Genomic DNA, 23,651 nt, shown 5'->3' with positions numbered 1-23,651 from the left:
ATCTACCATAAAATTCACCCATATAAACTATAAAATTCAGTGGTTTTAAGCATATGTAATAAAAATATTAGGACTAATTATTTCAATAGGAAATAAAGAAGTTTGTTTTTAAGAAATCATATTTATTTAACTTCTACTATGTATGAAGCAGTGTTTGCTATGTGCAAGCACCTTTTTTTGGTAGGGTCATTTAATCTTCATTAACAATCTCATGAGATAAATACCGTTCTTCCCATTTTACAGATTAAGTAACTGAAGCATAGAGAGGTTAAGTAACTTTCCCAGAATCACACTGCTAGGAAAGTGGCAGAGCTGAGATTCAAACTTGGACATTCTGGCTCCTGGGGCCTCTCTGCAGCTGCTAGTTTGCATTACCTACAATTGGCAGTATAGTGATGTGTTGTGAAACTAGTTCCAAAAGGAGATTTTTTTATCAAGTATTTCACCTTGGGCAGAGATTTTGGTCAGATTTTCATCCTGAAATAAATTACTTAAGAACACATTTATTCTTAAATTTAAAAAATTTTGTACCCTAAAATCGTGTTATATTTAAGCCAAAATCCTATGTTTCTTTAAAATGTTTTGTATCTGTATCATGCTGTCATTCTTAACATGTTCTTTAAAAAGTTGTTATTTTTTTTCTTTTATTGTTACTCCATTTCAAGTCTTAGTGATATAATTGAAACTAAGATTCATGGTTTTGTTGTGTTCCCAATTTTTATTCGCTACCTTCTGCCTTAAAGTCTGAAATGTGCCATTACGGTCTTCTTGAATCCTCCTCCCTTTTTTGTCCTCCCTATATATTCCTAATAGCTGAATTATTTTCTTTTTATTGTTTGTTTTCTTTTTTCAGCAATGCGGCCACTTAGCATGTCTTACAGTTTTGACTTGTCAGGTAAAACAAAAAAAAAAAGCTCTTTCACACCTGACGTGGGTTTTGTGGTTTCTGTGAAAACATTTCATTCATCTGCTTGTCCAAACATGTCAAAGAAGAAAATTGAAAGGCTTCTTCTAAGCTGTGGTCAGTAAGATAAAACATTCTGCTTATTTGAAAACCATGTGCTTAAAAAAATTAAAACAATAATAAATCTGTTGCCTAGGAGGGATTATAGAAGAATCATTATGCCATCCCTGTGGTTAAGGAATTTGACTGCCCATCCTTACCTCACTGTTTCTCACCCACACTCTTCTTCTTCTTCGCCCCCCCCTTTTTTTTTAAGATTTTATTTATTTATTTGAGAGAGAAATCACGAGCAGGGGATGGGCAGAGGGAGAAGCAAACTCCAGGCTGAGCAGGGAGGCCAGTGCAGGACTCCATCCCAGGATGCTGGGATCATGACCTGAGCTGAAGCCAGATGTTTAACCTACTGAGCCACCCAGGCACTCCCTCACCCACACTCTTCTAAAGCAGTGATGTCAAAATCTAAAACAGAGCTTTGCCTTAAGAGAATAGAAACAAATTTCAAGAAACAAAGTTTTGACACTTAATCTCTTAAGCATTCAGATATTTAAGTAATTAGAGTCAACGCTGTCAGCTGCTTCTGCCGATCACCGCTCCTCAGTTGGTAGGCAGGAGCTGTCTTTGGTGTCCCAGCACTCCCTCTGGATAGAGCCTGGTTGTGAAGGCTTCTGAGCGCTATTTGAGAGTATAAAAATACAGATAATGTTCTAATGGCTTTGGTTGTAAAATACAGTTGACCCTGAACAACATGGATTTGAACTGCTCAGGTCCACTTATAGGAATTTTTTTTTTATTTAAGAGTTGACGGCAAAAGCTACACATTTATTTACAACTGTCCACCCCAGTCTTCATCAGACCAAATGGAAGGCAACTAACCTGCTGCCCTCCAAGGACCCATGACGGCCCAGTGAGGCCTGTTGAAGTTGTCAGCAGGTCCCAGGGACCCAAGACTGAACAGCACTGCAGGTTGCCCCCTGCAGGGCTGGTGGACAGGATGCTGAGCTGAAGCAAGGCATGTCCCAGAGAGCAGGATGGTGCTGCACAGGGAGCCCACATGCCCATCACCCCTGCTCCCTAGTCCTCCATGCATGGAGTTCAGGGGCTGTGCGAGCTGCTGCCGGTCTGGGGCCACCCCTACCAACCATGGACTCCATGCCTCCCACTCATGGGTGGCCGCCATTGCAGGCCAGTGAGGCTGTACTGCATCCCCAGGCCGTTGTGGCTTCCTGCCCACCAGGCAGCTGACTCTGCCAAAGCCCCCAGGCTGCAAAATATCACATACATCATGGTACCAGGCCCACTGCTGCCTCCAGCCTGGCCTGACCTGCCTTTACACAGATTTTTTTCCGTAAATGTGCCTAGAGGACTGTGAATGCATTTTCTCTTCCTTATGAGTTTCTTAATATTTTCTTTTCTCTAAAAAATTTTTTCTCTACCTTTACTGTAAGATTACAGAATACACACACACACATATGATACATATAACATACAAAATATGCATCAGTTGGATGTTTATATTATCAGTAGAGTTTCCAGTCAACAGTAGGCTTAATTAGTAGTTAAGTTTTTAGAGAGTCAAAAGTTATTTGCAGATTTTTGACTGGGGTGGAAATCTGTACCCCTAACTCCTGCCTGGCCTTGTTCAAGAATCAACTGTATAATTAGTGTGATCTGGGTTTGCAGTACAAGTGTAGATCCCTCCTGTTAAATGGACAGCGATTAATAGTGAAACATAACCATTAATGACTAAATTTGATTTCTAATATCAGTCCCTTTTTAAATGGAGCTTTTATATATGAGTGAATTTTCAAAGCCAACTTAATCCAAATAAAATATTTTGCAAGTGAGAATTTTTCATTTTGGAAGCTGGGTTTTGTTGTTTTTTTTTTTTTTTTAAGATTTTATTTATTTTAGAGAAAGTGCAAGCATGAGCAGGGGCGGGGCAGAGGTAGAGATAGAAGCAGGCTTCTGGCTGAGCAGGGAGCCAGATGTGGGGCTCTATATGGGGCTCGATCCCAGGACGCTAGGATCATGATCTGAGCCGAAGGCAGACTCCAACTGAGCCACCCAGGTGCCCCTGGAAGTTGTTGTTTTGAATGTAAAATGAGATAAAATTTTGACACTAATATTTTCTTCCAGTTTTCTTTCTTATGCCCTGAAATTTTTGACATAGCTTATATACAAATTCGTATTTAAAGAGCCAAATAGTTCTTGTCTCCTATTCTGTTTATGAAAATTTACTGAGCACCTTCCAACTGCTAACTAGTTCCCAACTGTTTTTAAATTTCTGTTTATATTTCCAGGTCTCAGGTATCACTGGCACTTGTGCTTTTGAAAAACTCAGATAAATATTTTACAATCTTCACTTACTACTTTTGACTGACCACTGAAGAGCTTTTTCTATTTTCTTTATCCATTTGAAAATTTTTATTTTACAACCATTTGCAGAGTAAATGTTGTAAAAAAAAGAAAAAGAAAAACCTTACCAAAATGTTCTGGAAAATAAACTCAGAAATGTTTTGGTACATATTTGTTACTGATAATCTCCAAAAGTTGGCAGTATATATTTTAGAGACTGTGTCTTTTTCTGGAGATGTTTCCATCAGTTGGACTACAAGGGAAGTGGCTGGCTATCTAAACACATTGACTCTTGTCTAACATAAATTAAGCACACGTGGCTGATCTGGACAGTTTGCATGCCCGCACACAAGTTATATAGAAGTGTATTTTTTGTTCTTATAAGTTATATGGTGGCTTCTGATTTAGGAGGAAAGCTCCTAACCTCCATGATATAGAAGAGTAGCAAAAAATTGTATTGGCTTTCAACTGCTTTTTGTTTGCTACTTTCAGTGCACTTCATGATTTCCACATGCTTCATTCTCAATTTCTTGTGCTAGCTATTTTTATGTTTTCATTGTTGCATTTTTACTAATCAATTAAAATATCCCAAATAATAAATGGAAAAAATTGATCCATTCTTTTAACCTAAATAAAAGGATTGGAATACAGTTCTTCTCGAAGTTGGGAAATTAACACACTAAGGAGCAAGTATTTAAATATGTAGTATAGATAATGCCTCTGAACTTAAATATAGAATAAGACATAATGAAGTATTTTCTGCTGCTTAAGTATGTCTTATAAATATTAATGCCTAGTGGGAAATCTTAACAATCCATTCAACTTTAAGGTAAGTGTAATTATTTTTGCAGTGTAAATAATGAATATGTAATCCCTATCACAGTCATATTTCCTCCAGTCAAGTAAGGCAGCAATTGGGTGAATCTAACATATATAAAGATATTACAGAAAGTATTTAATATCATGGTTATGCATTTTAGATTGAACCTGAGGTATGTGACTTCTGAAGCCATATCTAGCATCTTAAATGTTTTTGCTTATTTATAAATATCACCGTTTTTTTCTGAAGACATTCCATCTTATATAGAAGTATAAAGTCTTAGTCAAATCCTTGGTTTTCTCACTTGATACACTGAAGTAATAATAAGGATTTCTTCATTGGAACAGAAAGTTATTAGTAATCAAACTACTTAAAAATTTCTCTTAAAGATAAGTTCCACTGAGTCTTTTACAAATATATAGTATGAGGTAAAATCGCACACAGTATTTAGTCTTAAATGTGGAGATCATCTTGAAACCTGTTACATAATTTTTTATCAACTCCATTTATCTCAAAGCTTTGAATTCAGTACAAGGTTATTATTTCAGTCAAAGAGTTCAGTTTCAGTCAATGAGCTCAAACACAATTATCAACTTCATAGTAGTGTTCAGACAAGTAGAGAGCTATTGGGTCATTTCTCAAATCTCCTGTATTGAGAATGAAATGAACTCACGACAGCCACAGTGACTCAGCAGTATTCCCTAAACTTCAGGTCAGTTTTTTGCCAGGCTTTAAGTACCTCCAGCATTATTTAAATTATTTTAATATACTATCAATGACCTTTTATTTAAAAATTTTCTTAAGGAAAAACATCCATAAAGCCACACATCTGATACAATTTTTTCTGAAGCATTAAATATGTAACCATTAAAACTTTCAGTATTCCTCCATGCACTACTAGTGGTCTCAGCCATAGGGAAGCTCTTGGAGGAATGGAAACGTGAGACCCACCTCAGAAAGCCAGTGGTTTCCCTTTTTATGGTACCTGCAGTGTGGGCAACTGAACTGGAATCTGGGCAGCCAAGAGGAGACAAAGATGTGTGTGTTTTAACTGTATGCTTTCTCTTGAAAGCCTAATACCTACAACAACATGAGCAATTCTATAGGAAGTGTATAAAATAACTATAGAGTAAGATCTTTTAAAATATGCTTCAATACTGTATTTGAACACTACCTTTTTTCTTGAATAGAAATTAATCAGTTAGCCTAATCTTTTCCTTCTTTGCTTTCTGGAGAACTTCTCAATTATTCTGTGAAGTGTGGCAGCCTACTGCTCTCTACACCCCCCTAAGAAAGATTTATTTAAAGCTTTTAACCTTTAAATTTGTGTAAAAACTTCCTGCTTTTGCCCTTTAGTCCCCCTCAGCATAGCCTCTCCCCCAGTTACATATATATATATATATTTAAAGATTTTATTTACTTATTTGACAGAGAGAAATCATAAGTAGACGGATAGGCAGGCAGAGAGAGAGAGAGGGAAGCAGGCTCCCTGCTGAGCAGAGAGCCCGATGCGGGGCTGGATCCCAGGATCCTGAGATCATGACCTGAGCCAAAGGCAGTGGCTTAACCCACTGAGCCACCCAGGCGCCCCCCCCCAGTTTTATATATATATATATATATTTTTTTTTTTTTAAGATTTTATTTATTTATCAGAGAGAGGGCGAGAGAGCAAGCACAGGCAGACAGAATGGCAGGCAGAGGCAGAGGGAGAAGCAGGCTCCCTGCCGAGCAAGGAGCCCGATGGGGGACTCAATCCTAGGACGCTGGGATCATGACCTGAGCCGAAGGCAGCTGCTTAACCAACTGAGCCACCCAGGCGTCCCCCCCCAGTTATATTTTTGCTATAGCTGTTTAACATCTGGAAGGGTAATAAGAAAAGTAACACATGTCTTGTCAAATTTTTTATGAAAATTTCTGTGTTAAATAAACGATTGACAGATCTGCCCATCTTCCTTTTCTTCCTTTCCTCCCTCCTTCCTTGCTTACTCAGACCCTTTCTTCTCATTCACAAGGGCATGTGCTCTGACTTTCTTGATCTCTAAAAATAGCAAAAAGTATAAATATTAAACTAGATGCATATCATTTATAATAATTTATGTGGTTATTTTAATAATGTCAAGTAAGGTTATACTAGAACATGCTTATTCACTGAATGTTCCCTGGAAATCCACCGCTTACACTGCAAGTGTATAAAAATTGTATGTTGGGAGGGAAACTGCTGTATTTTACAGTAACTGCAGTTATAGTGCTTTCCTTCCCCCCTCCTATCTTATTTCACTTGCATGCTTAGTGTACCCTTTACTTTCAACCACAGGAGTTTCACAGACTGTTTGTTCCATGTGCAAAGATCAGTTTCATGTTGTTGGTCTGTAAATTAAATTATGCAGTGACTTCTTTATTTTTTTCCTTTCTTTTTTTTTTTTTTTGCTTTTAATTGCTCTAATTTGTTAGTTTTAAACTTTGTGTTTGACACATCATTTGAAATACTGAAGAAAATTGGTTCCACTTGCACTGAAAGAGTGAGTACAGGGTACAAGGGCAAAAAGGTGGCCTTTAGAATCAATACTAACAAAGAATCAAATATCACCTGCACCACACGGTAGCTGGGTGACTGGCTGAGTCTCCCTGGGCCTCGATTTACTTACCAATGGAGGTAAAAATCAGTGTCCATAATTGCCAGCGTTTATTGTGTGTTACCTTTAGTACACACAGTATTGAGTAAGTATTTTTATATGTACTTGTTCATTTCATCTTCAAAAGGAGCCCATGTCTGTTGTTAGGCCCATTTTACAGATGATGAAACAAGAGGTTAGGCAATTTCCTCATGGTCAGACAGGTAGCAGCAGAGCTAGACTTTGAACCCAAATCATCTGCATCTTACATTATAGTAAGGTATACTCTGTACTCTATATACTCCGTACTTTCTATTCTGTGCTGTGTGCTCTAAACTCTATAACCTGTTCCCTGTACTATGTACTCAATACTCTTCTTCTGTATTCTGTACTCTACGCTTTGAACTCTCTAGTCTGTACTCTGTACTATATATTCTGTACTCTGTACTCTATATGTAGTCTGTACACTGTTCTGTATACTCTATGCTCTGTATTCTGTGCGTGCTATATACTGCATTCTGTGTATACTCTATACCGCTTACTATACACACTCTGTGTGTTCTGTGATCTGTACTCTATACTGTGTGCTCTAGTCTCTAGTCTCTATTCTATACAGTATACACTATGCTCTGTGTACTCCCTGTAGTACTGTATTCTCTGTACTCTAGATTATATACTATGGCCTTTAATGTTTTCTTATCACATGCAGCATCCACACTTGTTACTTCTATAGATGATTTGTGACTTGGACATAAAAACTAAGCCATATTTATTTATATTATGTTTTCAATCCAAAGAACACGGATAATTTTGTCCTGTCCAGTATAAGCTATAACTTATACTGGTTGCATTGTCCTCCCGTGGTTTGGATAGATTTTTTGCGTGGCTGTCATTCTTTCCTAATGGATACTGTCCTGTGATGCTTCTAAGCCTGTTCACGAGTATGTATTGAGTGTCTTCTTTGCCTATATACTTCCATCCTTAGGTATTTCTAATGTTTATTTCTCCCTGTAAACTTCCATACATAGCTATGCACTATGAAAAATTAAATTGAATGAATAATATACATATTCAAAATAAATTCCTTCACTTACAAAAAATATACTCTGTCCTATACTCTGTACTGTATGCTATATCCTATATATTCCTATAGTCTGTACTGTATATTCCTGTATATTCCATAGTCTGTCCTGTGTGCTCTGTGTACCTTGTGCACTATGTGAGAGTACTGTGTACTCTCTATACTCTGTGCTGTATGACATACTCTTTAGACCCCATGCTCTGTACTCATACATTGCGTACTTTGGGCTCTGTGCTCTGCATACTCTGTACTCTGCTGCCACATTTCTTTGATCTGTTGTATTGCCTTCGCACCCGGATCTGAATTCTGGATCATCTAAATCAGCTTTATCAAAGCAAACGTATCCCAGGTTCTTTGTGTTCATGTTTATATAACTATAGATTATTCACGATTTCGATTTTTAAATTAGACCATTCTCAAATCTTAAAGTCATATGCCTGCTGTGGCTTTGTGTATGCCACCACTTTGGTACATCCATCACTAGCTCTTCAGAGACTATAAAGTGAAACTAGCCTCTCTGGGTCTCTGCAAGATTAAGAAGGTATAGTCAGTTATCTGGATTCCTTCCAGCTCTAAATTCTAGTGTATAAATGTGAATCTAGTATTCATGTAAATGTTCTCTTTAACCTGACAGTTAATATCTAACAAAAATGTTTTATATACCTAGGCATTATTATATCAAGCCTCTGTGTTCTATTTGTGTGACATGGAAATGCCATGTCACCTGGCTTGTGTGGTTTGTGCTCCCAAGTGCAGGTACTTAGGAAAGTGCATTTGGTCTACTGATGACCTTTCTTAGCTTGAGAAAAGGTAAGCTTTTGCCTTTCTTTTACCAGATGTAACTACCCCTGAATCTCCAAAGACTGCTGTGGAATCATCGATGGTAAATGGAGGTTTAACATCACAAATGAAAGAAAATGGGTTGAGTGCGGCACAGCATGTGCCTTTGCAGCGGAAGAAACTCCTCAAAGCCCCAACCCTGGCTGAGCTGGACAGCTCTGACTCTGAGGTGAGTCCCATGACCGCCTGGTTCACACCTCTTGACTCCACGTTCAGAGTGCAAGCCCTCTCTGACCTCCTTTACTAGCCTTGTGGCCTTGGTTGTTGCTTAATCTCTTCCCATCTTTCAGTCAATAAAGTTGGGATTGAAATTCATTTGTTTAGCAGGAAATGAAACAGTGGGTTACTTACTGTTTTTCAGGAAAGACCAGTACAGTGGTCATAGTTGATAGAATAAGTTCAGAAATATTTGTATGGTCTTAGATTACGGCACTAAAAATAAGTTAAAAAATGCAAACGTATTATCTTTAGGATATTTCCCTTTGTTTTGGGGAAGGAAAAAGAAAAATATTTTCCTTGGATTCTTCTCTCTCTCACACACACACCTACCCATAGTGAAGCTTGTTCTTTTGGTAATAGTAATACCAATGGACGTGTCTGCAAAAGAAAACTCTGCTAGGCTTCTCCAGATTTCATCTTTCCCCTGCTGCCCTTTGAAGGAAGATCTCACATGTCCTGTCTGTTTTCCAGAAACTCTCAGGGTGCTGGTGCTTCCCAAGTCTCTCTCTCCAGCCCTTTGTCTACAGCATCAGTATTGTGTATCTCCACTGTGTAAAATGAAATTACATCCTTGCCTCCCTCTTCCCTCAGGGCCTGCCAGACACAATAAACACACACAGCCAGCCTCCCGGCTTCTGTTTGTTGTCGTGGTTGCTGGCTCCAACCACTCCATGTTCATCCAAGTTAGAATTAAGGAATTATTCTTTAATCACCCAGACTGGTTTCTGAGACAATTCTGGTCTGGCAGCCTTCAGTACCACCTTGGAGCAAAGCAGCAGTGAAGGAGCAGTAGGAGTTCCAGAAGTGACCTTGTTCCAACAAGGACCTGGTTAAGAGTCACTGGTCAGGATGTAGAACTAGAAAGGACCTAGTTTAGTGAGTGTCAGAGACTAGTAACTGGATCAGACAATACAAACAAGCAAGTTTCAGAGAGCAGGCCTGGCAGTCGTTTGAGAGATCAGAGACCATCAGGATCCTCCAGCCAGGCCGAAAGTGTTTAGTTGAGGGAATGGACGTGACGGGGCAAGCAGAGTAGGAGTCCACACCCACTGACTTCTCTCTGAGGAGATCTGATCTCCCAAGTCCCCTGGTACCTTCTGAGTGTCTTTGTGATTCCCCTGGGCCAGGAACTGAGCCTAACGAAGACTAGTTTTCAAGTAGTGAGAAGTTGGGTGCAGCTGCCCATGGTGGGCATGCAGGGGCAGAGGACCCCCCAACTGCTTCTGGGAGCATATCCCAAAGGCCTTGCACCATGCCAGTGTCCTCACCACTTATCTGTTTCTTACTAACTAACTTGCACTCACCTGGCTGCCCCAGGATGGGCTCTTCGTTGTTCACAATGGAAGCAAGTCAGAACAGTAAAGAGGAATGGTGTGGAACATGTACATGCTCAGAATTCTGTAAAATTGGGCTTTAAAAATGTTTCTGGGGGGGACCCCTTAGAGGCTGTGTCCACGAGGAAGAGTGAGGTTAGGCCTCTGTCTTCGGCTCGGGTCATGATCCCAGGGTCCTGGGATTGAGCCCTGCATCGGGCTCTCTGCTCAGCAGGGAGCCTGCTTCCCCCTCTCTCTCTGCCTGCCTCTCTGCCTACTTGTGATCTCTCTCTCTCTGTTCAATAAATAAATAAAATCTTTTAAATTTAAAAAAAAAATGTTTCTGGGGAAGGTGGGCTAAGGTATGTGAGGTGGTGTGTGGTGGTTTCTGCTGTTAAAATCAAGGTGGCACTCCCCTCATAATTTTTTGGGACTACTGTGTATGGCTCCTTTTTCTTTTCCTAAGAGATACTCTTGGCTTTTATTTCCTTTTGGCCTTCCATAGGCAGAAGGAGGGCATTCTAGTTGCGCACTAGCTCTTCTGGAGATTTGTGTGACCTCTACACCATGTTCAGGGTTGGGGCTTTGGTTACATTGCTTGATTTATTCTTCATGGTATGTACCAGGAATGGGGAGGTCACTGTTCAGACCTTCTTTGTTGGAACTGTGTGGTTTACAGCCTTTTTTCATCTCCTGTCCTTTGACCAGATCCTTTGTATGGTAGCTTGCGTGAAACCAGTGCTTTTAGCAGTAGGTTTTAGGTAAAGCCATTTTTTGTGAATGGCTAAGTGAGTTCTCAAAGTCACCTTAAATAAGTAGGTCGGAGAGAATTTTCATGATTTCTCTCACATAGTCATAGGTGAATATCTTAAAATAATTTTCTTTCTTCCACTTTTAAAAATATTTAGCAGTTTTCTGTAGATATTATAGACATACGTTTTTATGTGGTTCATGTATATCCTCATTCACATGGTAGATAATAATTTTTTCTTGAGTAAATATTGTACTTCATCTTGGTATAATCTGAAACAAATTACGGTCTCATCTGATTGGTAATAGAAATTTAAAATTTCTTTTGCATAATGTAGACATTTTTCTAGACTCATACAATATTTTATGAAATGTTTATTTTCATCTGTTCAACAAATATTAATATTTATTCACCACTTACTAACAGTAGGTTTGTTGCTGACAACAATGAATGAGGCCCATAGCATCTACCTTCATGCAGTTTACTAATCTATTACTTTTATAAATGTGTTAAATATTTCTCTAATAATGATATTAGCCACCATTTACTATGTGCCTGGTAATGTGTTAAGCATTTTTGAGCATATTTTCTCATCTGATCCAATAATACAGTGTAAAGATGGTATTAAACACCAAATGATGAAAGATGAGAAACTTGTTGTGTCACATCACTCTAATGAGGGACAAATCCAGAACACAAACCCAGGCTTGTCTAATTTAAGATACCTTCTAGGTCTTCTAGTTGCCTTGAACCTTTGACATAATTTGGTGCCTCACACTGAAACAAATCTGTAGTAGTAAAATTTATTAGCATGAAAGCACTAATGTCTTAGGAGTCTTATTTCTCTGTCCCCACCTTTCTCAGGAGGAAACTCTACACAAGTCAACCAGCAGCAGCAGTGTGTCTCCCTCCTTCCTTGAAGATCCCTTAGTAGAGGCTGTGTCCACGAGGAAGAGTGAGTATTTGTGGTACGAAGAGCTAGCATCAGATTCCTTCAAAAACACACTGGACCGAGTATAGGGAGTCCCAAAGTGCTTTGTGATCATTTAGCGTAGAAAACTAACCCTGGAATTTTCCCTAATCAGGAGCAGAAATATTGCTATATTCCTAAAGTGACATTGATAACTGGGCCTTAGGTTCTTATAACAGATCTTTCACCTTCAGGTTTACAGATAATAGTTGTAGGGAATAAGTCAACTATCTGTGTTTTTTAGATTAATTTACCTCCTTGTCTGAATTTAAGCTGGGAGCCCTAAATAATCACACTTGTTTTCATTCCCAGGCCCACACACATATACACATATCCATACCCACATACATGTATGGATAGTAAAAATGCCTTTATAACTCTTTGTAGGTTCTGAACACAGAATCTAAAGTTAAGTGATTTCTAGATGCTTTTTTTAAAACATTTATTTATTTATTTATTAGATTGAGAGAGAGAAGAGAGAGCGTGAGTGGGAGAAGGGACAGAGGGAAGGAATCTTAAGCAGACTCTGCACCAAGTGTGGAGCCTGATGCAGGGCTAGATCCCATCACCCCAAGATCACAACCTATCTGAAATCAAGAGTTGGATACCCAACCAAATGAGCCATCCAGGCACCACATTTCTAAATGTTTTTAATTATCTTTTTGTGTATAAAATCATTATAAAAGATTTAAGAAATTACAACATTAAGTGAGAGGATTCTGGGAAGACGGTGGAATAAGGAGCACCAGGAACCTGTCTCCCACCTGGACAACAGTTGTACTGGCAGAATTTGTCTGATGTAAGTCCTTTGGAACTCTGAGTTTGTTGAAGGCTTGCAACTTCCAGAGGAAGATTTAGGTGGAAAATTGTGGTTAATTTCAATCACTTTTAGCTCTTAGCACAATGGGAGCTACTCATGCCCCACGCCAGCCATATGGCAGGTAGCAGCATACTGTTCCTGAAACAGCTTGCACATAGCTTCCAGGAGCTAGGGTGGGCAAAAAGGACCCTGGCCTCCAAATATTGGGTATCTGTCCTCTGCTACATCGGAATCCGAAGGTGTAGACAAAAAGGCAGTGATTATTGTTGCTTTGTCACAAGCTCCCTGCATGCTAAAGTGACTTTCAGGGGACCTAAAGGGCTAGCCTCCTTACCCACCTCCTTCATTCTTAGCTTTTTTCCTTTGGGGAGCCAGACATTAAACTAAGATATTCCAAAACTACATATACAGAGAATTATAAAGTGACAGTGCATGCCCGGGAAATGGCTCATAAAAGACCTGACAGGATCTTAAGTTTACATCTCAGGCTGATTGTCAGCACAGAGACAGCCTATAGCAATCAAGAAAACAATAAACAAAAACCCTAACAAAAAGCAGACCCTGGGAAAGAAAGGGACAGAATCTGATTCCCAGAGTTACCACATTATTAGATTCAAATGTCCAATATTCAACAACAACAACAAAAAATCACAAGTCATACAGAGAAACAGGAAGGTATGGCCCATTCAGAGTAAAGAAAGAAATCACCAGAAACTGTCCCAGAAAAAGAAGGGGATATACCAAAGACTTTTTAAAAACTGCTTTAAAGTGGCTCAAAAAACTAAAAGAAGATATGGAGAAGGCCAAGAATAAAATATGTGAGCAAAAATGGAAAGATAAATAAAGAGCTGGAAAACATAAAGTGAAACAAACAAACAAAAAATTCTGGAGCCAAAAATGCCAATAACTTAAATGAAAAATTCACTAGAAGATTCAATGGCAGATTTGAACTGGCAGAAGAAAGAATCAGCAAACTTGGAGATAGGACAAAGGATGGTGTCAAGTCTGAGGAACAGAAAGAAAAAAGACTGAAGAAAAGCAAACAGAGACTGAGAGACTTGTGGGACACTGTCAAGTGGACCAAGATATGCACTAGAGGAGTCCCCAAACGAGATGAGAGAAAGAAAGGGGCAGAAGGAATAATTGCAGAAATAAAAGCTGAGAGACTCCCCAAATTTGAGGAATTACATGAATATAAACATTCAGGCAGCCCAGCTGAAATAAAAGAGACCCACACCAAGACATACTGTAATCAAACTTTCAAAAGCCAAAGACAGATAGAAAGACAAGAGAGAAATGAGTCACTACATACAAGAGATTCTCTAAGATCTTCAGTATATTTCTCATCAGAAACTTTGGTAGCCAGAAGATAGTGGGCCAATATAGCTTTCCACCCCACTCTCTGAAAGTTTCCTTTATACCACTTCACTTTTTATGAAGGACCAACACTAATACCTGTTTTAGCTAACTGAAAGAAATCCAAAGAAGATTTTTCACTTTTATAAAATGCTTCAATTGTTTTTTTAGTTTATACACTTTCAGCTTACAAAAGGTTTCACAGGAATGCTCTACTTTCAGAGAGTGGGGGAGATCTGTATATACAGAGTGCTTAAAAAAAAGTCAACCAACAGTCTTATATCCAGCAAAGCCATTGTTCGAAGTGAGGGAGAAATGAAGACATTCGCAGATAAACAAAAGCCGAGGGAGTTCATAACCACTGGATGCTTCCCAGTGGAAAATGCTCAGAAGTCCTCCAGGGGAAATGGAAGGACACTAGCCAATAATTCAAAGCCATAAGAGAAATAAAAGATCTCAGTAAAATACATGGGCAATTATAAAAGCTAATAGTATTTTAACAATGGTTTGTAACTGCACTTTTTGTTTGCTACATAATTTGAGAGACTAAGGCACTTGAAAGAATTATTAGCCTATATTTTGGGGAAGACGGTGCATAAAAATGTAATTTTGTTATATCCAAAAAGGATGGATACAGAGCTTTAGAAGAGCAGAGTTTTTGTGTATTATTGAAATTAAGCTGCTAGGAGTCCAAATCAGAGTGTTATAATTTTAGGATGTTAAATGTAGTCTCCATGGTAACCACCAAGAAAATAGTTACAGAATATACACAAAAGGAAAATGGGAAAGCAATTTAAACATTTCACTATTAAAAAAATCAATTTAACATGAAAGACAAGAATGAAGGAAAAGAGGGACAAAAGCTCTAAGTCGTATGGGAAACAAATAGCACAGTGACAAAAGTCCCTCCTGATCAGTAATTACTGTAAATGTAAGTTAATTGAACTCTGTAATCAAAAGCTGGAGATTGGCAGAATGGATAAAAACACATGCTCCAGCTATATGCTGGCTAGAAAAGACTCCCTTGAGATTCAAAAAAACAGAGAGATTCAAAGTGAAAGAATGGAAAGATATTCCATGCAAATAGTAACCAAAAGAAAGCTGGGGAAACTATACTGACATCAGACAAAATAGACTTTAAATTAAAAAAAAAAAAAAGTTAAAACAGACAGAGAAGGACACTGTATTAATAAAAGGTTCAATACAGGGACGCCTGGGTGGCTCAGTTGGTTGGACGACTGCCTTCAGCTCAGGTCATGATCCCGGAGTCCCAAGATCGAGTCCCGCATCGGGCTCCCAGCTCCATGGGGAGTCTGCTTCTCTCTCTGACCTTCTCCTCACATATGCTCTCTCTCACTGTCTCTCTCTCAAATAAATAAGTAAAATATTAAAAAAAAAATAAAAAAAAATAAAAGGTTCAATACAGTAAGAAGATAGAACAATTATTAACATTTTTGCACCTATTGACAGACTGTCAAAATACATATATAAAGCAAAACTGACAGAAATGAAGGAGAAATAGACAGTTCTGCAGTAATAGTCAGAGACTTCAGAACCCCTCTCACAATAATGGTGAGAACAACCAGGCAGAGGATAAGGAAATCGAGGACCTGGATACCATGATAAACCAACTAGATCTGACAGACACATACAGAACACATTCCCCAACAACAGAATATACATTCTTCTCCAGGGCACATGGCACATATTCAAGGATAGACCATATGTTAAACTATAAGTTCAGTCTCATTAGTTTTTTTTAAGATTTTATTTATTTATTTGACAGAGACATAGCAAGAGAGGAAACACAAGCAGTGGGAGAGAGAGGGAGAAGCAGGCTTCCTGCTGAGCAGAGAGCCCAATGCAGAGCTCGATCCCAGGACCCTGGGATCATTACCTGAGCCGAAGGCAGATGCTTAATGACTGAGTTACCCAGGCACCCCCTCAATAGATTTTAAAGAACAGGTATCATACAAAGTATCTTCTCTGGCCACAGTGGGACAAAGTTAGAAATCAGTAACAAAAGGAAAACTGAAAAATTCACAGAATTGTGGAAATTAACACTTTTTAAAAATCAGTGGATCAAAGAAGAAATCACTAGAGAGATTAGAAAGTATTTAGAAATGAATGAAAATGAAAACACAACATACCAAAACTATGGGGCACAGTGGTAACAGTGCCAAGGTGAAATTTACTGCTGTAAATACTTAAATTAAAAACAAGAAATTTCAATGATTAGTTGCACTGTGAATGTTCTGGTTTTAAGAAGAAGGGAAGGAATGAATGAACAAACAAACCAACAATCTAACTTTACAACATAAGGAACTAGAAAAAGAAGAACAAACTAAACACAAAGCTAGCAGAAGAAAGGAAATAATAAAGACAAAGGCAGAGATAAAATATAGAGAATAGAGAAACAGTGGAGAAAGATCAAAGAAACCAAAAATTGGTCCTTCAGAAATATCAACATAATTGACAAACCCTTAGCTACGTAGACTAAAGAAAAAAAAGACTGAAATTACTAAAATCAGAAATGAAGGGGGGACAAATTCTATAGAAATAAAAAGAGAATGTATCATGAATGGTTACCATCAAATTGGATAGCCTTGATAAAATGGACAAATTGCTAGAAATGCCAAGCCTAGCAAGACTAAATCAGAAAGAAAGAGAAAATCTGACTAGACCAATAACTAGTAAGATATTGAATTAGTAAGCATAAGCCCTCCCTACAAAGAAAAGGCTTCTCATGCCTTACTGGTGAATTCTTCCAAACATTTAAAAAAAAAAATTACTGTCAATCTTTCTCAAACATTTCCCAGAAAATGAAGAGGAGGGAGTACTTCCTAACCCACTTTATGAGAACAGCATTACGCTGATGCTAAAGCCAAACAAAAGCTACAAGGACAGAAAACTGCAAACCAATACTGGTTTTTTTACAAATACTGTTTTTTTTAAAAGATCTTTAACAAAATACTAGCAAACAGAATTCAGCAATGTATTAAAAGGATTATATACCCTGACCAAGTAGGATTTATTCCTGACTACAAGGATGGTCCAACATATAAAAATTAATTAGTGTGATATGCCACATCAGCAGAGTGAAGAAAAACAACAATAGATTATTTCAATTGATGCTGAAAAAGCATTTGACAAAATTGAACACCCTTTCATAATAAAAAACTTCACTAACTAGGAAGAACTTCACAATAGAAGGAAACTACCTCAACATAATAAAAGCCATATATGAAAAGCCCACCTCAAACATCATACCCAGTGGTGAAAGACTGAAAGAATTTCCTCTAAGAAACAGAAACAAGGCAAGGATCCCTGCTTTTATCACTTCTGTTCAGCATAGTACTGGAAACACTAGTAAGAGCAATTTGACAACAAAAAGAAATAAAGGGCAGCCAGAATGGAAAAAAAAGAAGTAAAATTATCTCTTTATAGATGTTATGATCTTATGTGTAAGGAAACCCTAAAAGATTCCCAAAAAAACTATTAGAATAAATGAATTCAGTAAAGTAGCAAAATATAAAATCACACAAAAATCAGTTGTATTTTGTACACAGACAATAAATAATCTGAAAAGGAAATTACAAAAGCAATTCCATTTATAATCATGTCAAAAGGATAAAATAGTTAGGAATTAACCAATGAAGTGAAAGACTTGTTCACTAAAAACTACAAAACATTGCTGAAAAAAATTAAAGAAGACTTAAGTAAAGGGAAATAAATCCTGTGTTCACAGATTAGAAGACAATATCATTAAAATGTTTACACAGCCCAACATGATCTACAGATTCAGTGCAATCCTTATTAAAATGCCAATGACATTTGTGCAGAAATAGAAGACAATCCATTCTTTTCTTTTTTTTTTTAAGATTTTATGTATTTATTTGAGAGAGCACCGGCAGTGGTAAGGGACAGAGAGAGAGGGAGAAGCACACTCCCTGCTGAGCAGGGATCCTGACATAGGAGGGCTCCATTGCAGGACTCCAGGATTACAACCTGCGCCAAAGGCAGATGCTTAACCAACTGAGCCACCCACTGCTCCAGAAGACAACCCATTCTAAAATTCACATGGAATCTCAGGGGACCCAAATAGCCAAAACAATCTTGAAAAAGAACTGGAGTATTCGTGCTTCCTGATTTCAAAACTTATTACAAACTACAGTAATCCAAATACTCTGGCATTAGCATAATGACAAAGATATAAATCAATGGAATAGAATAGAGAGCTCAGAATAAACCCTCACCTATATGGTCAAAAGATTTTTGACAAGTATGCCAAGACCATTCAATGAGTAGTCTTTAAAGAAATGGTGCTGGGAAAACAGGGTATCCACATGCAGAAGAAGGAAATTAGGGGCACCTGGGTGGCTCAGTCAGTTAAGCATCTGCCTTCAGCTTGGGTGATGATCTCGGGGTCCTAGGAGGGAGCCCCGATTTGAACTTTCTGCTCACTGGGGAGTCTGCTTCTCCTTCTCCCTATGCCCCTCCCCACTGTTCATGCTCTCTCTCTCAAATAAATTAAAAAAAAAAAAAAAAAAAAAAAAAAAACCTTAAAAAATTTTTAAACACTTTGAAGATTTAAAAAAAAAAAAAAAATGAATGGGCCCCTGGTTGGCTCGGTCAGTTTACCATCTGCCTTTGGCTCAGGTCATGAACCCAGGGTCCTGGACTCGAGTCCCACATCAGGCTCCCTGCTCAGCGGGAAGCCTGCTTCTCTGTCTCTTTCTTTCTCTATCAAATAAATAAATAAAACCTTAAAAAAAAAAAAAAAAAAAGAATGAAGTTGGACCCTTACCCTAACATCAAATACAAAAATTAACTCAAAATGGATTAAGGACCAAAATGTAAGACGTAAAATAATAAAACTCTTAGAAGAAAAAATAGGACAAAAGCTCCATGAGATTAGATTTGGCATTGTTTATTAGATAGGACAGTAATGGCACAGATTTTTGAAAATGGACAAGTTGGAATTTATGAAAATAAAAACTTATGTACACTAAAAGATATCATCAAGAGAATGATAAGGCAACCCTCAGAAGATGAGAAAATATTTACAAATCATATATCTAATAAAGGATTAATTTTCAGAGAGTATGTAGAGAAAGTCCTGAAACCCAACAACAGAAAAGACAACCTAATTAAAAAATGAGCAAAGGACTCAGATGGTCATTTCTCCAAAGAAGATATACAAGTGATCAACAAACACATGAAAATGTTCTCAGCATCACTGATCATTAGGGAAATGCAAATCAAAACTCGAGTGAGATACTACCTCCTATCCACTAAAGTGGTTACCATCAAAATAAACAAAAACCAGAAGATAACAAGTGTTGACAAGAATGTGGACAAATTGGAACCCTGTGCACTGTTGGAAATGTGAAATGGTACAGGTGCTGTGGAAAACAGTATGGTGACTCCTCAAAAATTTAAAAATAGAATTACGTATGATCCAGCAATTCTACTTCTGATTATATAAGCAAAGAGATAGACATCCATGTTCATAGCATCAGTATTCACAATCACTAAAACACGGAAGTAACCCAAGTGTCCCATCAGTGCATGGATGGCTAAGCAAAATGTGGAATAGCCACACAATGGAATATTACTCAGCCTTAGAAATGGGAAATCCTGCAGTTGCTACACCGACGAACCTTTAGGATTTTTTGCTAAGGGAAGAAAGCAATTACAAAAAAGGCAAGTACTGTATGATTCCATTTATATGGGATTCTTAGAGTAGTCAAAATCAGAGAGAAAGAAAATAGAACGATAGTTGCCAGGTCTGTAGGTAGAGGAGAATGGGAAGTTATTGTAATGGTTACAGAATTTCAATTTTACAAGATGAAGGGATATGGCGATAGAAGATGGTAATGGTTGCACAATGATGGAAATATTTAATACCACTGAACTGTACAGTTAAAATTAAGACACTAGGGGTGCCCGCGTGGCTCAGTCGGTTAAGCGTCAGGCTGTTGGTTTTGGCTCAGGTCAGGATATCATAGGGTTGTGAGGTTGAGCCCCGTGTGGGGCTTACACTCAGTGGGGAGCCTGCTTGCAGATTCTGTCTGTCTGCCCCTCCCCCTACTCATGTGCTTGCTTGCTCAAATAAATAAGTCTATCTTTTTAAAAAAATTTGACAGGGCACCTGGATGGCTCAGTCAGTTAAGCGTCTGCCTTTGGCTCAGGTCATGATCCCAGGGTTCTGGGATCCAGCCCCCGTGCTGGGCTCCCTGCTGAGCTTCTCCTTCTCCCTTTCCCCCTTGCTTGTTCTCTCTCTCTCCATCTCTGTCAAATAAATAAATAAAATCTTAAAAAATATAAAGACACTAAGTATATTTTATGTATGTTTTACAGCAATGGAAAAAAGAAACTTTTCCTGGAGGAAAACCCTTATATATTAAGATATTCTTAGAACATTGACTTGATTTCTTATACCCATGGAGTTTTTAGTGATTTAATTCTTTAATTTATCTTGATTGACTTAATAAGATTATATCAAGAACATAGTAAGAGCTGATCTTGGTTATCACCTATAATTGGTATTTGGCCAGGCTAATTAAATATTACAGAGATTCAGTTAAATCACATAATGGATTTTTGTATCTTTCTTGATTGTGGAAATTGTTTTGTTTTTATTTAGTGATTTCTCTTGGGGGGACAGTCCAAATAGATGGATCACTTTTAACTTTGTGTTGATTTCACTTTCTTCACTCACAACACTGCAGCAGGCTTACTTTGCAAAGAGAGTAGGAGGAAGCACTAAAAAAACTTGGTTAGAACATAATTTATTTCTAATGTTCTCCTTATGTTTTCACAATGTGAATCCAGAACCATTCAAACACTAAAACATTCTGCTTTTAAACCCTATCCCAAAATATCACTAGGCAGAAGAGAGCAGTGTTAGAGTATGAACACCAAAACTGGAATTGCTTTTCAAAATTTAAATAGAGATCGATTTAAATCTAAGGACAAAATGTCTTGATAATCATCAAAAAGGAAAAGTTTTTATTTTTTATAGTTCATCTTTTAAAAAGGAGAATATAAAATGACTACACTTGAAAATTTTGGCATGACATGGGAGACTTTTTGGACACACAGAATTCATATTTTTACTTCTATTACATGCCTGAAACTCTATAATTGCAAAATCCTGTGGTATATAACTTGAGGGCATTTACATGTACAAAGCTGAGACTATAATTGTGTTTTTATGTATGAATTTGGATGAATATTAAAAATATGAACTATTTTTCCTTTTTTCCTCACTACGTTTGTAGGAAAGTTTATCTTGCAGAGATTTTTGTATAGCACTCCTCATACTATCCCCATAAGGACCTCCAGTCTTAACCCTCTAATGAAATAAACATTTCATCTTTGAATGCAGTGTTTGTCACAAGTGACAAAGGGTTTTCTGTTAGGAATTCAAAATCTAAGATTTTTATTTTGTAGGAAAGTTCATTTCAGTTTGGTTCATTTCATTTCATTTCTTTAGAGCCTCCAAAATTCTTGCCCATATCATCAACACCCCAGCCAGAGAGACGGCAGCCACCCCAGAGACGACATTCTATTGAAAAGGAAACACCCACTAATGTAAGACAGTTTCTGCCACCGTCCAAGCAGAGCTCCCGATCTCTTGTAAGTAACTGGAAGGCTTCATAGTGACTTAAGGATCAGTGAGAGGCCTCTTACCATTAGCTCTCGATGATTAGGAGGAAAAATAAATTTCCAAACGTTAAAATGAACTTCAAACAGCTTTATTTGTTTTTAATATCTAAAGAAAACCAACTCTAACATCACCTAAATGAAATTTGACCATTCCTTATTCATTTTAAAGTACTTGTTTTTTCCAGAATACTTACCAGTGGTTGAAAATATGTATTATTATTAAAGAAATGCTTTCTTCTTTTTAAGGGAATTAGTATGCTTAAAAATTGTTAAAACTCATCAAAAGGTTGTTTTATGGAGGCAGCAATATGAGGGGAGAATTTTGATCCATTAGAAACCATTGTACATTGTTTTCAAGTATGTTTTATGATCTTGGAGCCAAAGCTGCTGTTTGCCCTGGATGACAGTTTGGCTGTTTTCCCAAGACTTGAGGTTCATCTAGTGGCTTTGATTCCGAGGACAGTAGGCCCCTGCCAAGAAGGAGTAACAGACCCTCTAACCAAAGGCGGTCTGCAAAGATTCTCTTGTAGTCCCACTTGACTTCACAAATATTTGCAGGGGAGATGAAGACTTCAGTCACTCATTTTGCCAGCAACCTAGTATTAATGTTTTCTCAGGCATTCATGAATAAAAAGCACTGGAATATGCTTACTCCATTTTTTTCAGCCATATTTTTAAGCTATCTTGAATTATCAAGGGTTCAAATAAAGCAATAACAGATGTCCCTCCCTCAAAGTAGAGGAAGGTGGTGTGGTTACTGTGAAGGTACCAAGTTTAGACAGAGCTTTATAATGTTGAAATTTAACCAGTATTTCTGTTACGAAACAGTTCGACTAAAGAACTAGTGATTATATGTCAATTCCTGACCCAGTTCCTCTAATTCCCAAATAATCGCTGAAACATTGATTAAATATAGCCTCGCCGGTGGTTTACCCATAGGAAAAGAGAACTCTAACCAGACAGGCTCAAACTTCAGAATCTAAAGACTTGTGTTAATGTGAACAACTTTTTGCTTTAGCAAAATATAGTTATTGTCACAGCTTAAGTCTGTTCAAGGTCACAAGTCCAATAATCAGGTGATTCTTCTCTTCACCCAGCTTTTCTCTTAGAAGCCAGTGCATCATTTAGCTGTGCACCAGGACTTGTGATCACATGACTCCACTGTTAATGTTAAATTTAAAAATTATCAATGTAGAGAAGCTGTCAGGTCAATTAGAAGAAATTACAGCTATTAGGAGAAGTTTTGAATAGAAGAGAAAAAATACCAAAGAGGTAATCGAGGAAAGACCATCCGCCCACATCGAGGGCCCAGAAGTGTTTTCCTGACAAAGGGGAACTCGTGGTATGTGCTAGGTCAGGCTGTGAGTTACTTTTTGTGGAGAAGAAGAGCAAGATAAAACCAATCTGTGGTCACAGCTAAGAGTCTCAGTGGAAGGCAGTGGGAAAGCACTTCTGTTCATTGGCTGGCGTCCAGGTTCCACATGGAACCACAGCTCCCTCCAAGGGTCCAGGGCACCAACCAAGACAAAGTCACTTCCAGGTCAGAGTAGTGACCCTTCTTGCTAGTAGCTTGTCTTGGGAAATCCATAAAGTCACACTCATCTTGCGGCAATGCCCTCTAGCTTGGTAAGTATCATTTTTAAAAAGTATGACAATTTAAAACTGTAGCTCTTTTTAGGAAAACAAGGCATCATTTTGTATTTATAACCCCTCCACTGAAAATTGCAGAAATGTCTTCACTGGTCCTCGTTTTTATTTTTCTTGTGTCTCCCTCTCTTTCCCTAGGATGTTTGAAACCTAATTTTTTTCATAATTTGGTCAAATGATTGAGGATGATTGTCCATCTAAGTGAAAGGCGACTTTCAGCGCCTTCCTC

General features: G+C 37.9%; 1 protein-coding gene across 4 annotated transcripts in view; it reads left to right on the top strand.

The window, feature by feature from the left end:
- SPIRE1 (spire type actin nucleation factor 1) overlaps window positions 1-23,651 on the top strand; it is a 190,041-nt gene that overhangs the window by 152,784 nt on the left and 13,606 nt on the right. For 2 of the 4 annotated variants that reach the window (XM_032309249.1, XM_032309252.1), the window contains exons 9-12: window positions 854-895; window positions 8,669-8,841; window positions 11,820-11,910; window positions 21,603-21,745. In XM_032309249.1, coding sequence (XP_032165140.1) covers window positions 854-895; window positions 8,669-8,841; window positions 11,820-11,910; window positions 21,603-21,745 — 449 coding nt within the window. The remainder of the gene's footprint in view (window positions 1-853; window positions 896-8,668; window positions 8,842-11,819; window positions 11,911-21,602; window positions 21,746-23,651) is intronic. The other 2 variants (XM_032309250.1, XM_032309253.1) reach the window with 1 other exon arrangement.

This window comes from Mustela erminea, chromosome 13 (genome assembly GCF_009829155.1).
Source record: "Mustela erminea isolate mMusErm1 chromosome 13, mMusErm1.Pri, whole genome shotgun sequence".
In the NCBI taxonomy this organism is placed as follows: Eukaryota; Metazoa; Chordata; class Mammalia; order Carnivora; family Mustelidae; genus Mustela; species Mustela erminea.
Note: the sequence above shows the minus strand (reverse complement) of the source record. Positions and strands in the feature narration are given on the sequence as shown.